We start from the raw sequence: 17,213 nt of genomic DNA on the forward strand, positions 1-17,213 counted from the left end.
AATACTCCAACCCTCCACAATTCTTCTAGTTACACTTTACATTAGAGAAACAAACAACTGCAGTTTACTCTCCACGTAGAAACATCAATGATCTACAGGTGTGCCATGTCAAAATTGTATCGGTATAAATCTTAATGTGCTAAAAAAAAAAAAGTGTCATATATCAATATTTCCAATACTGCAAGGTGTTAAGGTATTTACATTATGACTGTGCAGCAGAAATACAATGTGTGACGGTGAACGTCACGATGTTGCTGGCTCTGCTGTGAAGGAGTTTCAACAATGGAACAACATCAGTCGTGTAGAGGCGGTCTGATCACATGAACTCCCAGAAAAAAAAAAATCTGAGCCGCAACACACAATCTACTCTGAGATGGATCGAGTCAGGATCTGACAATGACATAAAATGTTTACATTGCCGTACTTAATCAGAGCACCGCATAGTGACGTCACAAAATGAATAAATAAATATGTAAAACCCTCTGGATTTTAAAAGTGGGGATAAATAGAGTGAGTGGTGCAGTCAGTCACAGTCAGCTGGGTGTGAGGAAAACGTTCCGCAGAAGCAGACAGCTGTCAGTCAAACAACAGGATTCAATAAGCATCAGCAGCTGGACACATTTTGCTGGTGTGCACTGAGTTGATGTTGGTTTGAAATCTGGCATTGATCAGCCGGACTCAGCTGACAGGTCTGTTTCATGTCAGTGACCTTAATCAGAGAGATCTGCCTCCGTCTGATCCTCTATAACAACCTGTGTTAAATTCACCATTGACCCCTGACTGAATACAGGGAATAAAAATATAAATTTGATCACATCAGGTAATCATCAGTTTAGTATGAGGGGGATCAGATTAATCACCTCGTCATCAATGATCTGACTCTCTGACAATTTTGGACAAAGCTGTCAGCTGTCTGCACTTGAAGTGGATGGTTGAATATCCTACCCTGGCTGCTGTCAAAAGGTCCAATACTTAGTGATATTTAGTGGTAGAGATACTTTAGTGAGCTTGTTTAACATTATTGGAATAGATTTGACATTTTGCAGCTAAAATCTAGCTGAACCTTTAATGAAAGTGAGTTGCAACGTATGTAGTTGTTTTCTTGTTACTTGTCTCTTTTTCAAGGTTCAGAGTCTATTTAATTGTGCAACTAAATGTAAGTTGTAGTCCCTTTATGCTACACAAGAAATGTTGTGAGATTGTAAAAAGTGTTGATGAGGAGTCTCACAGCCTGAGAAATGAAGCTGCTCTGTAGTCTGGCAGCAGATACTTCTGTATCTTTCACCAGATGGCAGCAGGGTGAACAGACTGAGGCTGGAGTGGGTGTTTTTTTTGTCAGTTTGGTTGACAACACGGTCATCTTGTTTGAGTAAACTTGTGCCTGATTTGCTTTACTGTTTCACCGTGTTCACTTTCAGCTGTGTCAGGAGTCATGTTTAGTTACTGCTGCTGAAAACACTTTCTTGTAAGCGGTGATTCTTGATAGTACTGCTGGGATTGTGACAAGCTTGTCATTGGTTTAAGACACACCTTCAAGCAGGTGGACCAGCTGTGATGGACAAGCAAAACCCTGGTCGCGCCAGGCTGCCTCGCCAAGTCAAACCGCGTAGAGCCAGGCCGGCAGATGTAATGGTAAAACAGCATTGGATTCTTCACAGGAAAAAACTGAGCCATGAGTCCATGCTTCTGTTCGGTGTGTGCACCCTCCTTCAGTCAGTAGATTGATCTACAGTGTGTGTGTGCTTAAGCTTCTGGCAGTGCAGAGAAGTTGTTTAGTGTTAATTGTAGTTTCCAGATGAATTAAAAAACATTGTCTGCCCATGTGGTGACCACAACTGACACTGCTGGAGGATGCCAGCAGTGAGGGGAGTCAGTGAGGGATGATGTCTTGGTTTTTGTGCTAAGAAGACCATTTTCCAGCGAGGATACAAAAAAGTCTAAAGATGTTACAGGATAAAGACTCTTTGTAAATCTGTTAGATGGTCATTTCAACCACTCTACATAAAATAAATCATTAAACGTTGTAACGTCATGTTCTCAACACTCTTTTACACTTACTGTTACAAACTCAAGTGTCAGCTCATTGCAAAGTGGAACAAACTGTGTCTAAATACAATCTGAATCGTTCAAAAGAAACAAGCAGAACATGTTTAATTGTCACTTACCAATGAGATACATTCCGATCCAGTCTCCAGCATCCACTTCCTCCTTGATGTCCCATGTGATCACCAGGTCTTCAGACTGGCCGATGGTGTAGTGGGAAGAGCTGATGGTGAGGGTGGAGCGGGCATCTGGGGACACCAGATCGGTGTCGCTGGTAGACCGTGACAGCCCCAGCATGAAGGCCTCCTGGTTCAGACCATTCACAGCGTAGCTCTCTGGGCCGTAGCTGTGACGAACCGCGTCCTTACAGCGCTGGCGGGTGTGGCTGCTGCGTGTTGGGGAGGCCATGGCCGCCAGGCCCAGGAACCGATTCTGGTACAAGTTCTACAACACAATACACGGCAAAAAGCTTTTAGACCAACAAAGAGTTCAATTTTGTTCTGACCACATTTTTTCGACTCAATGCCGGCCCATTATAGGTTAAAGAGTGAGTACATTGAGAGTTAGTACATTGCATGTCCACACACTCCTGGTGTCATTGTACGCTGCAACCGTTATTTTCCTTTTCCTGAGAAAATCCAGTGGGAAATATATGATGTACCCTGGGACGATCACATCACTGCATCCTTTGTCAAGTAAGAACTTGATTTTAACATTCAGTATTTATGGATTATCCTTAATATTTAGTAATAATTATACATTTTTAAAATAAAATCAAAATCACTGATCCACTTAATCTGGATCTGCACCAAAAGTTAATGTGGTCTATTCTGGGACAAGACCCATCCTCCATCCAAGTTTGGTAGGTTTTATGTAATCCTGCTGACAAACCAACCAACCAGCACACGGGTGAAAACATGACGTCCTTGGAGGAGTTTGTTTTCTCCTCAGATTTGTGTCAGCAGCTGGAAGTAGATATTTGTTTGTCTGGTTTGTCTGGAGGCTGATGTATTGCAGGAGAAGGTCTGTCATGATGGTTCATGATATCAGTAGCTGACATGCTGGTAATAGTTGACATCTTTTCATCCTCCCAGCCTATTCAGGTTTACATACTGTTGCTGGACCTATAAAGTCTGCTTCTTGTCTCTCAAATTCACTGCTGATATTTACAATATTTGAAAAACATTCTATTAAATTCATCTTTTATGCGTTGGAAATATGTCACCATGAAGTTCTACTTTCATGTCTGTAACAGTTCTTTTTATAAGTGATAAATGTTTACAGGGATACACTTCCATCAATCTGACACCCTGCGCTGATCCACCAGGAGATCACTGTCATTGTGTACTTGTACTTGTACACTGTTTTTCGATGGAAAGGTCTATTATTCGAGTGCGGTATCATTTCCAGACACTCACAATGACACTGCTGCTGGTACTTGATGCTTTGAGGGTAAAAGGTTTGAAAAGCATAATAACAACATCAAATGGAGATGTAGCTACGTGAACAACTCATTCTAAGGAGTGAAAAAAATATCATTTCTAAAATAAGAGCCAGCAAAGAGAGCATTCGCACCAACTGGCAGAGAAATCATTTGGACAATCACTCTGATTGTACAAACACACAGAGAACAAACATGCATCAACACATCTTTTGGACCAATGCACACAAAAGATATGAAATGGGTAGAGGACCATCGTTAAGACAGTTCAGAGACGTGGTGGTGATGAGAGATATTGAGGGAGAAGATGGAGATTTCAACAACCGTTAGTACATCACACTTTACAACATCCAAAAGTTTGTTTGCTTTAAAGAAAACTAGTTCAGGCCTGTTCGTAGAGTCACACAAGTGGAATGGAGTAATGAGGATGAGGGAGGAATGAAACATAAATCCACATGATCCAGTTGTTCATTATCGTTAATTTGTTAGTTTTGAATGTTTCCCTTTTGCTGCACTGAGAAACATTAATGTTACCTAATGTAGTAAATGTACCTCTGCTGTATCGGTCCTTTAACAATACAGTCTGATAGACTTTTCAAATTGTGCAGGACATCTGAATTGACCGGTGTAAAAGTAGATTTTTGACTGGTTCACATACTTAATAGTGCATATCCTAATTTATTCAACAAAATACTACAACATTTGACAGATAAGCTCAAAGGTAAGAATCCCACAAAATGTCAGTATATTAAACATCATTTGAACTTTTTCAGCAGTAGATATTCAGTGTGTTTTTATTGTAATTGTCTCTCTACAAAGTGGTTTTCAGTTTGCCTTTTCCACACAGGGTTGAAACTTATCCTCTTAAGTCAGAACTATCCTCTGAACAGTGACTGTCCAGTCAGAAATTAACAACAGCAACCCAGCAGGAAGGTCTGTCGAGGGTTTGGACTGTCCACATACTGCAGCTGTGCACGGGGCTGCTGTCAGACAGAAACTCTTAATGACTTGAAGGGTGTTGTTTGTAAGAAGAGTGAAAGAAATTAATTTAATTGCATGCTTGTCTGCACTAACGTTAGAAAGCTAACTAGACATTTACAGGACCACATAAAGACAGAAGACTTTGCCTTGTATTACTTCAAAAGCCAAAGAGCATAATTACTTATATTTAGCTAGCTACATGATATTTAGGGATTAGAGGTTAAATCCTGGGTCAGGACTGGATTACACTTCACAGCCAAACCTGTTACCAAGGACAGCATTAAATTTGTCCTCCTCCTCAAACCTACAGAACATGTGCCTTCAGCCTTTTACCATCACATCATAGACATCATATGCATATTTGAGAACCTTTTGTGTAGTTATGTGTTCAAATTAGTCTCCTGTAACTTGTTACGGTATAGCACTTAGAAAAGAGTCCCATGTAAATATTTAAAGGCCATCTAAAATCTGAGTTTTAAGCTAACACACTGAGTTAATGTTAACTGTGTTAACTTAACAATCATTTCAGCAGATATAGATAAATTAAGAACAGAGTTGTAGGATGACTCTGAAACACCTTGAAATACAAGACCAGACCAGAAACGCACCAACAGAAACACCTGATAGTACAAATAAAAAAAGGCATTTCTGTTGTTTTCATTTTCCGAATTTGGGTGGACAGCATGGCAGAATAACTTTAACACAATAGTATCCACCATAACAGCACAGAACTATAAAAAAGGTTCAGTTTCTTGGTTGGTGGTCCTGCTTTGAAGAAACTGTATTGATCAGGATTCAGTTCATCATAGGAACATTTCTAAACCTCTCAGCAACTGCAAATGTTGTTTAAAGGTGCAGCCTGATCCACTAAGAGTTCGGTGTCTGTTGAGCATGGGCCCTGTGATTACCAGCAGGTCCGAATTGGATGGAGGGTTTTCCATCCTGGGATCTCAGATCAGATCAGGGGATGCTCCAGTTAGAAAGGAGCTGCAGGGCACCGCTCAGCCAGCCTTGACGCATTGGTCTAAATGCTGAAACGCTTCGTGCAGTTAGTGACGAACAAGGGCTTTCTGCACGCACAGTGTAATTTGTACGATGATACGAATGTTAGTGTAAGACAGCACCATTACTGATTAAGCCTACACTGTCCATAAATATATATTTGTACCGTCACAAGCCTTCAAAATCCCATATTCCTGCAGATAAACTGGTTGATGGGTACTGATAAGCAGGCAAATGGAGAACATGGTGGATGATGGTGATGGAGGGTGGGGGGGGGCACTGACCTTGATACTACAGAGCTGCATCAGCATAATGACCAGTCAACCCAAAGCAGACCAAAACCTGAGGGAAGTGGGAGGAGAAGGGCGGTGGGTTACAAACCAGAAACAAAAAGCAGACGCAGTGAATGCAGCAGGTGAAATCAAGTATGGCATCCGTGTGCACTCATGTCAGACGGGGAACAAAAAAAACAGCATCATCATACTTTCATACTTCATCTTTGTCAGATAAAAAGATGAATTATTGAGAAGGAGCGGAGGCACTGATGGACCGACACAGAGAGACAAAGACACCGTGACCTCCACACAGACACATGGAGAACAGAGACACACAGCGATGAACACACGTAACATCAGAACACAGCTGATGATGTTTCATCGGTGTTCATGTGCATCTATGGATGGTCACATGCCTGCAAAGGAAGAACATATTAGCAGGAATATGATGTCATGTCCTTCAGTGAGTGTGATTCACCTCTGGAAGAAAGACATGATGCTGGCTGCATTCATCAACACTACACTGGCTGTTTTTCAGAGGACCTTAACTCTTAGTTCATTCAGAGCAGCTAGAATCATATTTTAAGAATAAGATGTATATTTTATACTTTTAAACTTAATACAGAGCAAACAGCAGTGTTCTGATCTATGACATGCAGTAACAAAATACCCAACTACTGTACAAGACTGCAGCCTTTCACGAAAGTAGTCCATAACACTGTATGTATTTTATCATAGTGGCAGAATAAATACAGTCCATTCATCCAGTTATTGTTTTCCCAACAACTGCCCTGGTAGATCACCAATACTGCTAATATCAGAGATTAAAAAGAGAACACAGCTGCTGTCTGTCATCCCAAAATACACAAGAGGTTTAAAGTGCTGACATTAAAATAACTGAATCATGTGGCCGACCATTCGTACAGAGAGGCATCAGATGTGTTGATCACAGCTGCAAACAGCAGATACCATCACTGCCTTCACTTCATCACTGCCACAGTGCTTCACAAAATGGAGCTGCTACATGTAAACGCTGGGGGTAGCTTACCTTAATGTTTTGGGCTTTAACTGCGATAGAATGTGGTAGAAATTGCTATTCAGGTTCAACGTTATGTTTGTTCACTTGTCTGGTGGAGCAAGTGGGTAAGAAAGAAGAAGTCCACTTTGACTTGGCCCTAAGAGAGATGAGCATTTCAAGCAAAAAAGCTAAGACTCAAAAGCTAAAACCACGCCACCCAACAACACTTATGTTTATAGTATAACTGAAATGATTTCTTGTGCTTCAGCTCATAAACGTCTTCACCCGCCACCATTTTCTTACAAACACTTGATCGGTACAGCACATATTCAACTCTCACCAGCGAGGGAAGCGAGATGGCTCAGCTCTGGAAAAAAATGATTTGTTTAGTTCTGTTTAACTTGCCTTGGGCAATTGAGCAATCCCTATTACTGAGTCTTACAACAGACTCTCATTTTGTTTTTCAACCCTGTGTTGTATAATGACACATCACCTTGCTACCCTGCTTTTCACCAACTCAGTCTTATGCCAGTGAACTGATCAGGTCAAATCTCATCAAACAACACAGCTAGAATGTCAGATTTTTATCACCTTGCTCTGACTTCTGTCCGCATGTTCATATTTTTTGTGATAGCTTACTGTGACAGAGTGACCAGCATGAATACGTCCCCTCAGCTAATTTATGACAGACTCCAGCAGTGCTGCTGTTGTAGCTACTACTAAGAGAGGAGGTGGGAATTGTGTAGGCACAGCTGTGTGCACAATATTACACTCATATGCAAATATCTACGAGCACAGGCACAAAAACAAAAACTAAACAAACTCATGTTTCACACTCATGTTCAGTCCCTACAGTCCTCATTAGTCGTGAAGTGCCATATTAGCATGGTGCCCTATCTATCTACACTAACAGACATGCATTGTAATCTCCAGGGAGATCTCCCCAGTTGTCCTTCCTACTTGTTCTGACACTTGCATAATTAACCACTATAATTGTGTTCAAGACGACAGGATTCATAATTCAGCACACATGCACGGCAGGCAGAATAGTAGAGACATGAAATGATCCAGTACTGTGGCTCACTAATGATCCCCTGACCGCCCCTCACGCTTATTGTTCACCTTACCTCGCTGCTGTATGATCGCATCATTACTGTCCTCATGAATCCTTGACCCTGGAACACTTCAAGTGAAACGCACTCTGTGTTTCATGAAAAAAATCCCCCAGAAAAAGATGAAAACATGCTGCCAGTGGTGGCTCCCGCCCTCAGCAAGGTTCTGCTGAGATAGTTGGATCATTGGTAGTCCATCTATTGTGTAGTTAGTGTTGTGATAGAATCATACACATTTTCATGATCATATAGAAAAACACCCCAATCTTTTAACCCTGAATAACTGAAGATCCTGACTGACATCGGGTCGTATTTCGAACTGAAACAACATATTTGATCAAATCCCCTTAACTTCTGTGAGACAACAGCAACCGTTAGCATTCTTCCACTTTCTAGCTAACGTTGCTGTTTGATACTCAATAAGATAGAAACTGTGTGAATGAATTCTAAAATGTCAGCGCACAGCTTGGACACATTTATTGAAGCCTGGAAAATTAAATGTACTGGTTGATGTAATCAAACAGTTATGTTGCAGTAGCTAGGAAGTGGCTAAAAGCTAAGCTAGCTTTGCTTTGAAACTGATTTCTTTACAGTCAACATTTCCAAAGACGCCGCGTCAGGGGCCTGATATCTAGACATACAGCCTCCGGCACGGCGCGAGACCTCAATGCATAGAGGATGGATTCATTTATCAAAAGAAATGCTTTTGCATTTAAAGAGCTTTACATGAACATCTGCCAAAATCACCCCTCTGCCCCAACTGTTATCTAATGCAGTGCTCAGCCTAGCAGCAACCACCACAGCTGCAGAGGGGACATCAGCTGCTGGCAGCAAAAAGCAGTTTAATTCATATAGTAACAGACCATGTTAATAATTGATTATATTTAATTCAATATCAAATGACCTCCCTGTAAACTATGACAGCTGAAAGTACAAAAAATCCTCAAAAACAAGCTAGCATCAGGGTTGAGTACTGAACTCTTTTAAGGGTACCGGCAGAATTACATGAGAACTACTGACCAGCAGTTAATGCTGTCAAATTATAGTAACTGAGAGCACATCTGGGAGAGAGACTAACAGAGGACACAGACAGAGACAGAGACAGAGCAGGATCACCTGTAGACAACACTCACTACAACATACATCAAGTTCTTGACTCAAGTCATTCAAATGGACAAACTCGTCATCACTACTATTTCTTAAACACAGGCGGCTATAATGTGACATCATAAGGCCCATTATATTCAGAATAATACCAATAGAGCGCTAGCAAGTTCTCATGTAGCAGACACTGCTGCCTACAGAAGAAGATTTGGCCTTTGGTCCCATACCATGCAGTAAAAATAAGACCACAGTGATGCTGGCAGCTCTGTGAGTCTGCACTGTGTCACAATGCCAACGTTTTTAAAGAGCACAGAACACAGGGGACAGCTGATGGGAACGCCAGTGGTTTTGCAGTTATCAGTCGTGACTAAAATATTGGACAATAGTGGACAATTTAGAAATGATGTTGTGGAAAGTTAAGGGATCCTAAAAATGTAGGACATCAATGGAAATCACTCCAGTCGTCATGGGGATGTTTCAGTCTGGACCAGAGTGGTGGACTGACTCACAAATGGACATGTCCAATCCCAGAGACATGTTGCTAGCATGACTAATAAAAACACAGTTCTGTGCCACCCCTGGTCTCAGCCTGGCCACCTCCGCAGAAAGTAAAGTAAAATAAAATCATAATTAAGGTGCAACATGTAAGAATTTTAGTTTAAACATTAAAAATCAACAGAAATTATCATCACAATATCAAGAAATAACAGTCTGAACATTATTTTGAAGACGTCTATGTATTGTGTTGCAGAGATATCGACCTAAAGATGTGATGGTCTGATAGTAAACAACACCAACCCCTCTGCAATGCTACGAGCTCCAAGTCCGGACAGAGTCAGCTTACATTTAGACATATTGCACCTTTAAAGTCAATTAAATCAAATCAAAAGGTGCTGTTTCCCAGTATGGAACAGAGGATACCTTTGGGGGGAAAAAGTAGTCAGAGATACAGGTGCTAACGCAAGTATTTCCTGTTAATAATCCACCTGAGATCACGTAAAATCAAATCTGGGACCCTGTTGTTGAAAATAACAAAGAATAGTTAATGAATTTAAACATAAAACACTTGAGTAACACTTCATCAGTCATCCAGCAGCCAGCTGGACGGCCACTCTGCTTCAGATTGTCTCCTGTCTGTCTCTCCACAGACCGACATACTGTGTTGTGAATCAATACAAATTCTATATCCAGCACTGTGTGATGACTGCAGCCAGCAGCTTACAGTAGCTAGCCTTCTCTGTAACACGACTCTGTCACGTCTCAACAGCATCAGAGCAAGTTCTCAACAGACTGTGCTGTGGTTCACTTTCAGTGCAGAGATGATGCACACTATCACTTCAGAAAGTGTGCACTGTGAGGCTGCCTGCAGCTATATAAACTGTCATATAAACATATATATATATAATCATATTAGACAAATGTGGCAGATGACCTTATTTCAGAGGATGGACCCAGAGAGTGTTTTCTCCTGTTCAGTAAAGGCTGCTGCTTCACTTAAATGTGTCTGTTGAGCTTGTTTACCCATACTACAGCAGATATCCACAGGACCCTGAGTTAAAACACTGCCAAAAAGTAGTAGAACATGTCTGGATTTAGACCAGATTCTAACGCTAGTGAAAACCCAACCACTCTAAACTCTCTGAGATGACTACCACTTATTTCCCTGGAAAACCTTTTCTGGAGCAGCTGAAGGCAATGCTGATTTTGCACTGACAGCATCCTACAAAATTCATCTGTTGTCTCTGCAGTGCTTTTTTTCTGGCTCTGCACTAACATGTGATTTAACAGTGAGCAATTGTCGGGTGTCATTGAGGCAGACCTGGAAGAAAAATCCACCCAGTTATATGGGCACACTGAAAGCGTTCCTCTGTCTAGTGTTAAGGAACTGTTTTGCTGGAGAAAATCAAAGATCTGTACATTTCAGCAACAGTGACGACCGATGCGCTCAGTATGAAGCCATCCTATGTCATCCATCTCAGCCTGTAATCACAGCACTACATCATGAAGCACTTTACTGCTGGAAACAGCTCCCTTCTTCTTTTTTGTTCCTTTCTCAAAGGAGTCAAAATGCTGATTTTTAGAAGGGAGCCGGAGCGATACTGGATTTTTGGGGCCAATGTGGACATCATTATTGAGGAGTAAAAAAAAATCAAAATTAATATAGTCTTGATATCAACAGTCTTCTTTTAACAGAATGTACACATACATTTTTTTTTAAACAATGATCCTTCAAATCAGGTTACTGACAAAGGTACAGATGTAAGGGATGCAGCATATTTTACAGTTTAACCATTAACTTTACTGTCCGAAATTACAACAGTGCACTGAAACCATAAACTTACTGGAAATTAAATAATTATGAATTTCTCCAAGCATCATTTTCTGCATTATGTCCTGTAAAAATTCTCTGATATGCCACTGTGGGCCAATAACATCGACTGACTGAACATGAGTATGTTTGAGTTTTGGACTGGTGGTCGCCATTGTCGGACACTGTTTTACAGTTTTCTCGTCATTTCACAGATTTAGATTCAGATTTTCGGGGCTGTCAGCGATTGTAGGAAAAAGAAGTCTGATTTGTCTGTGATTAACAGAGGAAAACAGCGCTGTCAGTTTGGTCTGCATCTGTCTGATCAGGGCCAGTGTGGCAGAAATATCACAGCCTCATATCTTCTCTGCAGGAGGCTGAGTCACTCAAAGAAAACAGTCCGTCAATGTCAAATTGCTGCTGGCTTCAATTTGAACAATGCTCACAGAGAAGGCAGCACCAGCACACAAATCTAATCTACAGAGCTCAGGGCGTCATGATTTAGTTAAAATGGATTTCGTTTAAAAGTCGACCAGATTTACGTGTGCCGAAAGGTTCTATTCACATATGATGTCAGCAGTGTCAAAGGTCAGCATCTGTTCGGAGTTACATGGGAGATAAACTGTTACTTGAACAGCAGATTGCTAAAATGCTCTTCGTATTTTAAAGTCCTCATAGACTACCTGAGCTCACCTCAGGGACCTTAGCCAACCACTGCAGAGCTCCACACACAACGCTATACGTCCTCAGAAACACCAAAACTACAGCTTCTCTGCATACGTTGGATGCTATCACCCTTAACTGGCACCAAATGAACATTTGCATGCATATTTATAAGAGGGTTAAAAATAGAGAGTGGGAATTCATCCAGGAATGGAGTGGGACAGGAAACCACCAAACCCAGATTACTCTCCCTGTTGTTGGTGGAGCTGAGTTGATGCACCTTAAGCTTTTATGTAGTTCTGCTGAATAAGAAACACAATACAGCCTAAAATATTAACAAGATGTGTGATTACACAAAAAGGCATTTAAAGGAAACGCTCCATATGTGGAAACACAGTGTTATATTGTGTGTGTTGACAGTGATGTGTGATGGTCACCAGCTGAAGGACGTTATGATTTACTCACCTTCCTGACAACCTGACAAGCCCCCATCACTGGTGATATGTCACCCAAAGTCACAGACATTAAAAGTGATTTGTTGCGTGAGGTTATACTGATGACAGCTCCACAGAGAGAGACAAAAGGAAACAGAGCCGTGCCGTGCCGCTCCAGTGTTTAAGAGGATTTTGAGGATGGGAACCTCCAACACAAAGAGGGAGGGGGAGCCTCTCCTCATTCTGGGACTCGTAGTACATCCCCAAATCAAGAGGAACTAGGGCGAAGCTGCATGGCCCTGACGTCTACAGCGCCCATACATCACGCCAAACACCATTCACAAAATTAACTACGTTCATGTTGCGTGTCTTGCTGAGACAGATGAGAATTGTACATGAAAGATGACTCGAGATTTTCTCAGATTTGTCTCGACTCTGTGTTTCGGCACACATTTGATAGCTCACAATGACTCAAATGACCCTTTTTATCCGGGATAATGCCAACTTTTAGGGGTTATGTGGTTGCTAGCAACGTTATAAATGATGCTACGGGAGAACCGTGTTAAGGCAATTTCACTCCAGTGATGCAGGGAGCTCCATATTGCAGAACGGAACCGTGTTCCCGTCAGTCGTGGGTTAACCTTAACCCTGTTACCGACCAGCTCAGTGAGTCAGTCGATGTTTGGGGCAGAACCGAGCGCTGGGCCGCTGCTGAGACTGACCGAAGACGCTACATCACCTGACGGTACACAGCAACAATGGAGGGCCACCTACCTGGGATAAAAAAACCTGCCGGTGGATCATTCTCCGATGTAAGGCTGAAGACTTGAAGCTACACGCCTGCTAGTTTCCACCGAGCTCCATGTCGACGGTAAAAAAAGGCAGGGGGGGACACAAACAAACCAGCGGAGCGAGCAGAGGGCCGACGAGGCACACGACGGAGGCTGTAGTCACATCGTCTCCTCGGTCTCTGGACCACAGTGAAGCCGGCCACAATACAGCACCCACTTCCGCCCTCTGCCAAAATAAACCACCACAACATCGTGACTGGAAGCGTTTCCAACACGTTTGGGTCGATATTTTACCGTAAAATACATATACTGTTATTAACACGTGACAAATACAAGGGTGAGGGCGAGCTTCATCTGAAATGCTGTTTCCTTAACGAACACGCTCGTATTTTGAAGGCGTCACTTCCGGTTACATTGGCGCTAAATCTGTCGTACTTCACAGAGCTGGGTACCAAATGCCTCACAGCCAATCAGAAACCGCGCTTTCCTCCTCGCTTGCGCTGCCTCCTCGTCTCTGCCTCCCTCTACCTACCACGCGCACGTGCACGCGCATCATACACACGCGCACGTAGTGTCACGCGCCAGTCATTCTCCACATCACTGTCCCTCTCCTGCCTGTTTTCCTTCAAGGAGCAGGAGACAGGAGACAAGAGACAGGAGACAAGAGACAGGAGACAAGAGGCAGGAGGCATTTTTTCCGAATGTTGTGAAACATGACTTTATTCCCACTTTTATCAGGCCCTCCATCACGGAGAATTGATTCAAATCCATACTTGAATGAATCTCACACACAAACACATCGGACACCATCAATTACACATGTTATTTTTAATACAAAATATGTGTCTCAAGAACCAAACACACAAGTTAGTCACAGAAAGTTAGGCCTTTTAAAAGACAACTCATGAAACATCAGTTATGTTCAGACAAGGCCAGAGTAATAATGTTACGGAAAAAATAATTAATTGAATGATTGAATCAATTTTAATGAGGAGGAGGAGGAGGAGGAGGAGGAGGAGGAATGAGTCCAGAAGAAGGGTGAGAGAAACCAGGAGAGATGGAGAAACAAACAGAACGGATCAGAACAGACAAACAGAAACATGGTGGAGCGACAGACAGAGTCCCAGAGAGGCAGAGCATCAAGAGAGGTGCTTCTGAGCAAACTGTGGCTCCATCTGTTTGTTCCATCTTTAATGGAAAGATCATTTACAGAGGAAATGAACACAAGCACAAAGCACTTGAATCTACTCAAGTGTCTGCTATTCTTTGTGTTAGGACAGAAGAAAGCAGTCAATCTGTTCCAAACTATTTGCTTTCAGAAACCACATCAAACAGTTTAATAAGTTAAAGGGGAGGGTTCCTTCTTGTGCCTCCAATAGATAGTGTACAGTTAAGAGGTGTCGATGATGGATCCTAAAAGAACCACAGAGAAGAACCTGCTCTATTTCAGTACTGTTAAGCTCTGACAGTGACAGTCTTATCTCTGACAGCTGGAAACCTGTGTGTTTTTGGACCTGGTAGACAAGAGAGGAGCTGATGCCAGTTTAAAGACTACTTCAATGACTCACATGCATCTGTCATCAGTCATATTGCCCTTCAGCATGGCAGCATGACGGATGTAATCCAGTACATTGCTTTATGCAAGTGTGTAAATGGTGAAACCATTAGCCCACATCCAAAAAGCAGCAACACTGTCAGGACTGACTGCCACTAACAATACTGCAGTGGGGGGTCGTACCCCATGATGATCTGGGTGGATACATGGTGACCTGTAACCATGGCGTCATGTGGGGAAAGAAAAGAAAATAATAATGCGATATGACATATATAATGGGGGATTATTGTAAGAGTTCAATGAATCAGCTTCTGTAGCTCAGTAATCTCCAATCAGGGTAAATGCTGTTAATTGAAACCATGTTGTGTGTAAGCGTGCTGTTGAGAACCTATTTGGCAACTTTTGGAAAAACCATGGTAGATAGGGACATGACATGATCTGTTACATAATTAGAGGAATGTAAAAATTCCAGATATCTAAAATTGTGGTGGGGCCCCTGACGCCTGGTCACCCTGATAATTTCTGCTTCACACAGATGTCATAGTTTACTAGTTCTGCACATTTAAAACCACAGTTAGCTTTAAAAATGACAATACATTTCATTTTTTTATTTTATTTTATGTAATTTTATAGAGCACAAAGCAGAAAAAGAGATTATGTGGAAAATAAACACATGAAATGTAATATTTTTGTATATATACACGTACAGTATAATATTATTACAGTATAACATTTGGTTATTTTCAAGTTGTCCTAATCTTGACACAAAAAAAAAAATCTTTCCTAGCGACTCAGAGTAATTTAAACTGTTCCTGTATGTGACATAATATTTCAGACGGTATTCCATGAATCTTTCAGGTAAATCACAATGTCAATGAGCCATTCTTTAGGTCACATCTCCAGGCCTGTAAAATATGTAAACATTAGACTGCTTACAAGGCATACAGCCCGTGATCAGACCGTGCTGGGAGCCACGGCCTCAGACGACTGCAAGAGGAGATTTGACCACTGTAGTCCTTTCCTGCAGAGACCAGAGAGAGACAGAGGACTGTTCCTCTGGTGACATCTGCTGGACAGAAGCTGTTAATGCCTCTGTATGACATCACTGAACATCTTTTCTTCTGTTGAAACCACCAGGATCGGTTTATAACACTGTCTGTGACTCTAAATGTAGCTGGATTCTTTCAGTAGAGATACTGTTTTATGATGACCTTTACAATCATGTAGGATCACTGTGTGAAGACTGGGTTTACATTGTGCCTGTGCCTTTGTGTAGGGGGGGGGGGGGGGGGGGGCAGCTCGAGGAGGACACAGCGGGAGAGAGACAGAATCTGCTCATATGAATGTAAATGAGTGAGCAACATTTACATCTTCCTGGTTGGCTGCGCTCGTTGTCCTCAGAAATCTGCCCGTCTCCCTGTCACTCCACCCCCTCACATTATCTGCTACTGCCGCTCATTCCTCTTCACCTCCTCTCACTCACTCACTGTCTTCTTCCCAGTCTTCTCTTCCTCAGGCTCACACCGTCACCTCCTCCTCCTCCCACTTCCAGTTATGTGTTTCATTTCCCCGGCCCCTCAGCCAGCTCCTCTCCATTACGGCTGATTCATTGAAGTACAAGGAGCAACAGCTGCCTATTCATCTTTTCACCGACGGAGACATGAAGGAGGAGGAGGAGGAGGAGGAGGAGGGGAAGTCAGGATTACTTTTTTCATGATGTCCAATAGCCACACAATCACACCCGATACTGCGACTGCCTGACTGGGTTTGATTTGAGCAGAGATAAAGACAGTGTGTTGATCAGGAGGTTGGACTTGTACTTCAACAAACAGACAGTTGACTCCTCTCCAACACCTCCAACAACACAACAATGAATACTTAAACTTAAATGTATGTGAATATTTAAGACTTTCAGAGTATTACAGTTGTGACAAGTGCAATTATCACTTTATTATAATGATAAAGGGATAGTTTTACAATAAAAAGTCATAATGTGAGAATAAAGTCATACATTTACAAGAGTAAAATTGTAATATTATGAGAAAAAAAGTTGTATTATTGCAAGAGAGTTGTAATTTTACGAGAGTATAGTTGTAGTTTTAGGCTATGTGTCATTCTGTGCACGTTCTTTGCATGTTGCATAGGACCCCCCCACCACCATCAAAACATGTGCACTGGGTTAGTTCTTCAGTCTCGGGCTCAGAGCTGGAGTTGGTCCCCCGGCACGAACGTTGCCCACTGCTCCCTTGGGACGGGTTAAATGCATAGCACCAGTTTCACTGTGCAGTAAATCATATGACGTGTGACGTAAGTAAAGATTCTCCTGCTCTTCTTCTTCCATCTGCTTTAAAACGAGTAATATGGAGTGTCTCGTGAGGTTGTACTGTAGTAAGGATTCACAATGAAGGAAATACCTCATCTTTTGGCACATCAGCAGCACATCATTTTTGGTTGCTGGTAAACATTTTCCTAAGATTTTTTTTAAT

At 42.0% G+C, this 17,213-nt stretch overlaps 1 protein-coding gene across 4 annotated transcripts in view; it reads right to left on the reverse strand.

Moving 5' to 3' along the window:
- The window catches only part of hecw1a (HECT, C2 and WW domain containing E3 ubiquitin protein ligase 1a), a 63,122-nt gene extending 49,793 nt beyond the window's left edge, over window positions 1–13,329 (reverse strand). For 2 of the 4 annotated variants that reach the window (XM_084340991.1, XM_084340988.1), the window contains exons 1-3: window positions 13,156–13,329; window positions 5,752–5,809; window positions 2,166–2,487 (exon numbers count right to left, since the gene is read on the reverse strand). In XM_084340991.1, the coding sequence (XP_084197117.1) occupies window positions 2,166–2,487; window positions 5,752–5,778 (349 nt within the window). In that variant the 5' untranslated portion in view covers window positions 5,779–5,809; window positions 13,156–13,329. The remainder of the gene's footprint in view (window positions 1–2,165; window positions 2,488–5,751; window positions 5,810–13,155) is intronic. The other 2 variants (XM_084340989.1, XM_084340987.1) reach the window with 1 other exon arrangement.
- Between the last annotated feature and the right edge of the window lie 3,884 nt (window positions 13,330–17,213).

Source organism: Pagrus pagrus (genome assembly GCF_965226575.1).
Source record: "Pagrus pagrus genome assembly, chromosome: 20".
Classification (NCBI taxonomy): domain Eukaryota; kingdom Metazoa; phylum Chordata; class Actinopteri; order Spariformes; family Sparidae; genus Pagrus; species Pagrus pagrus.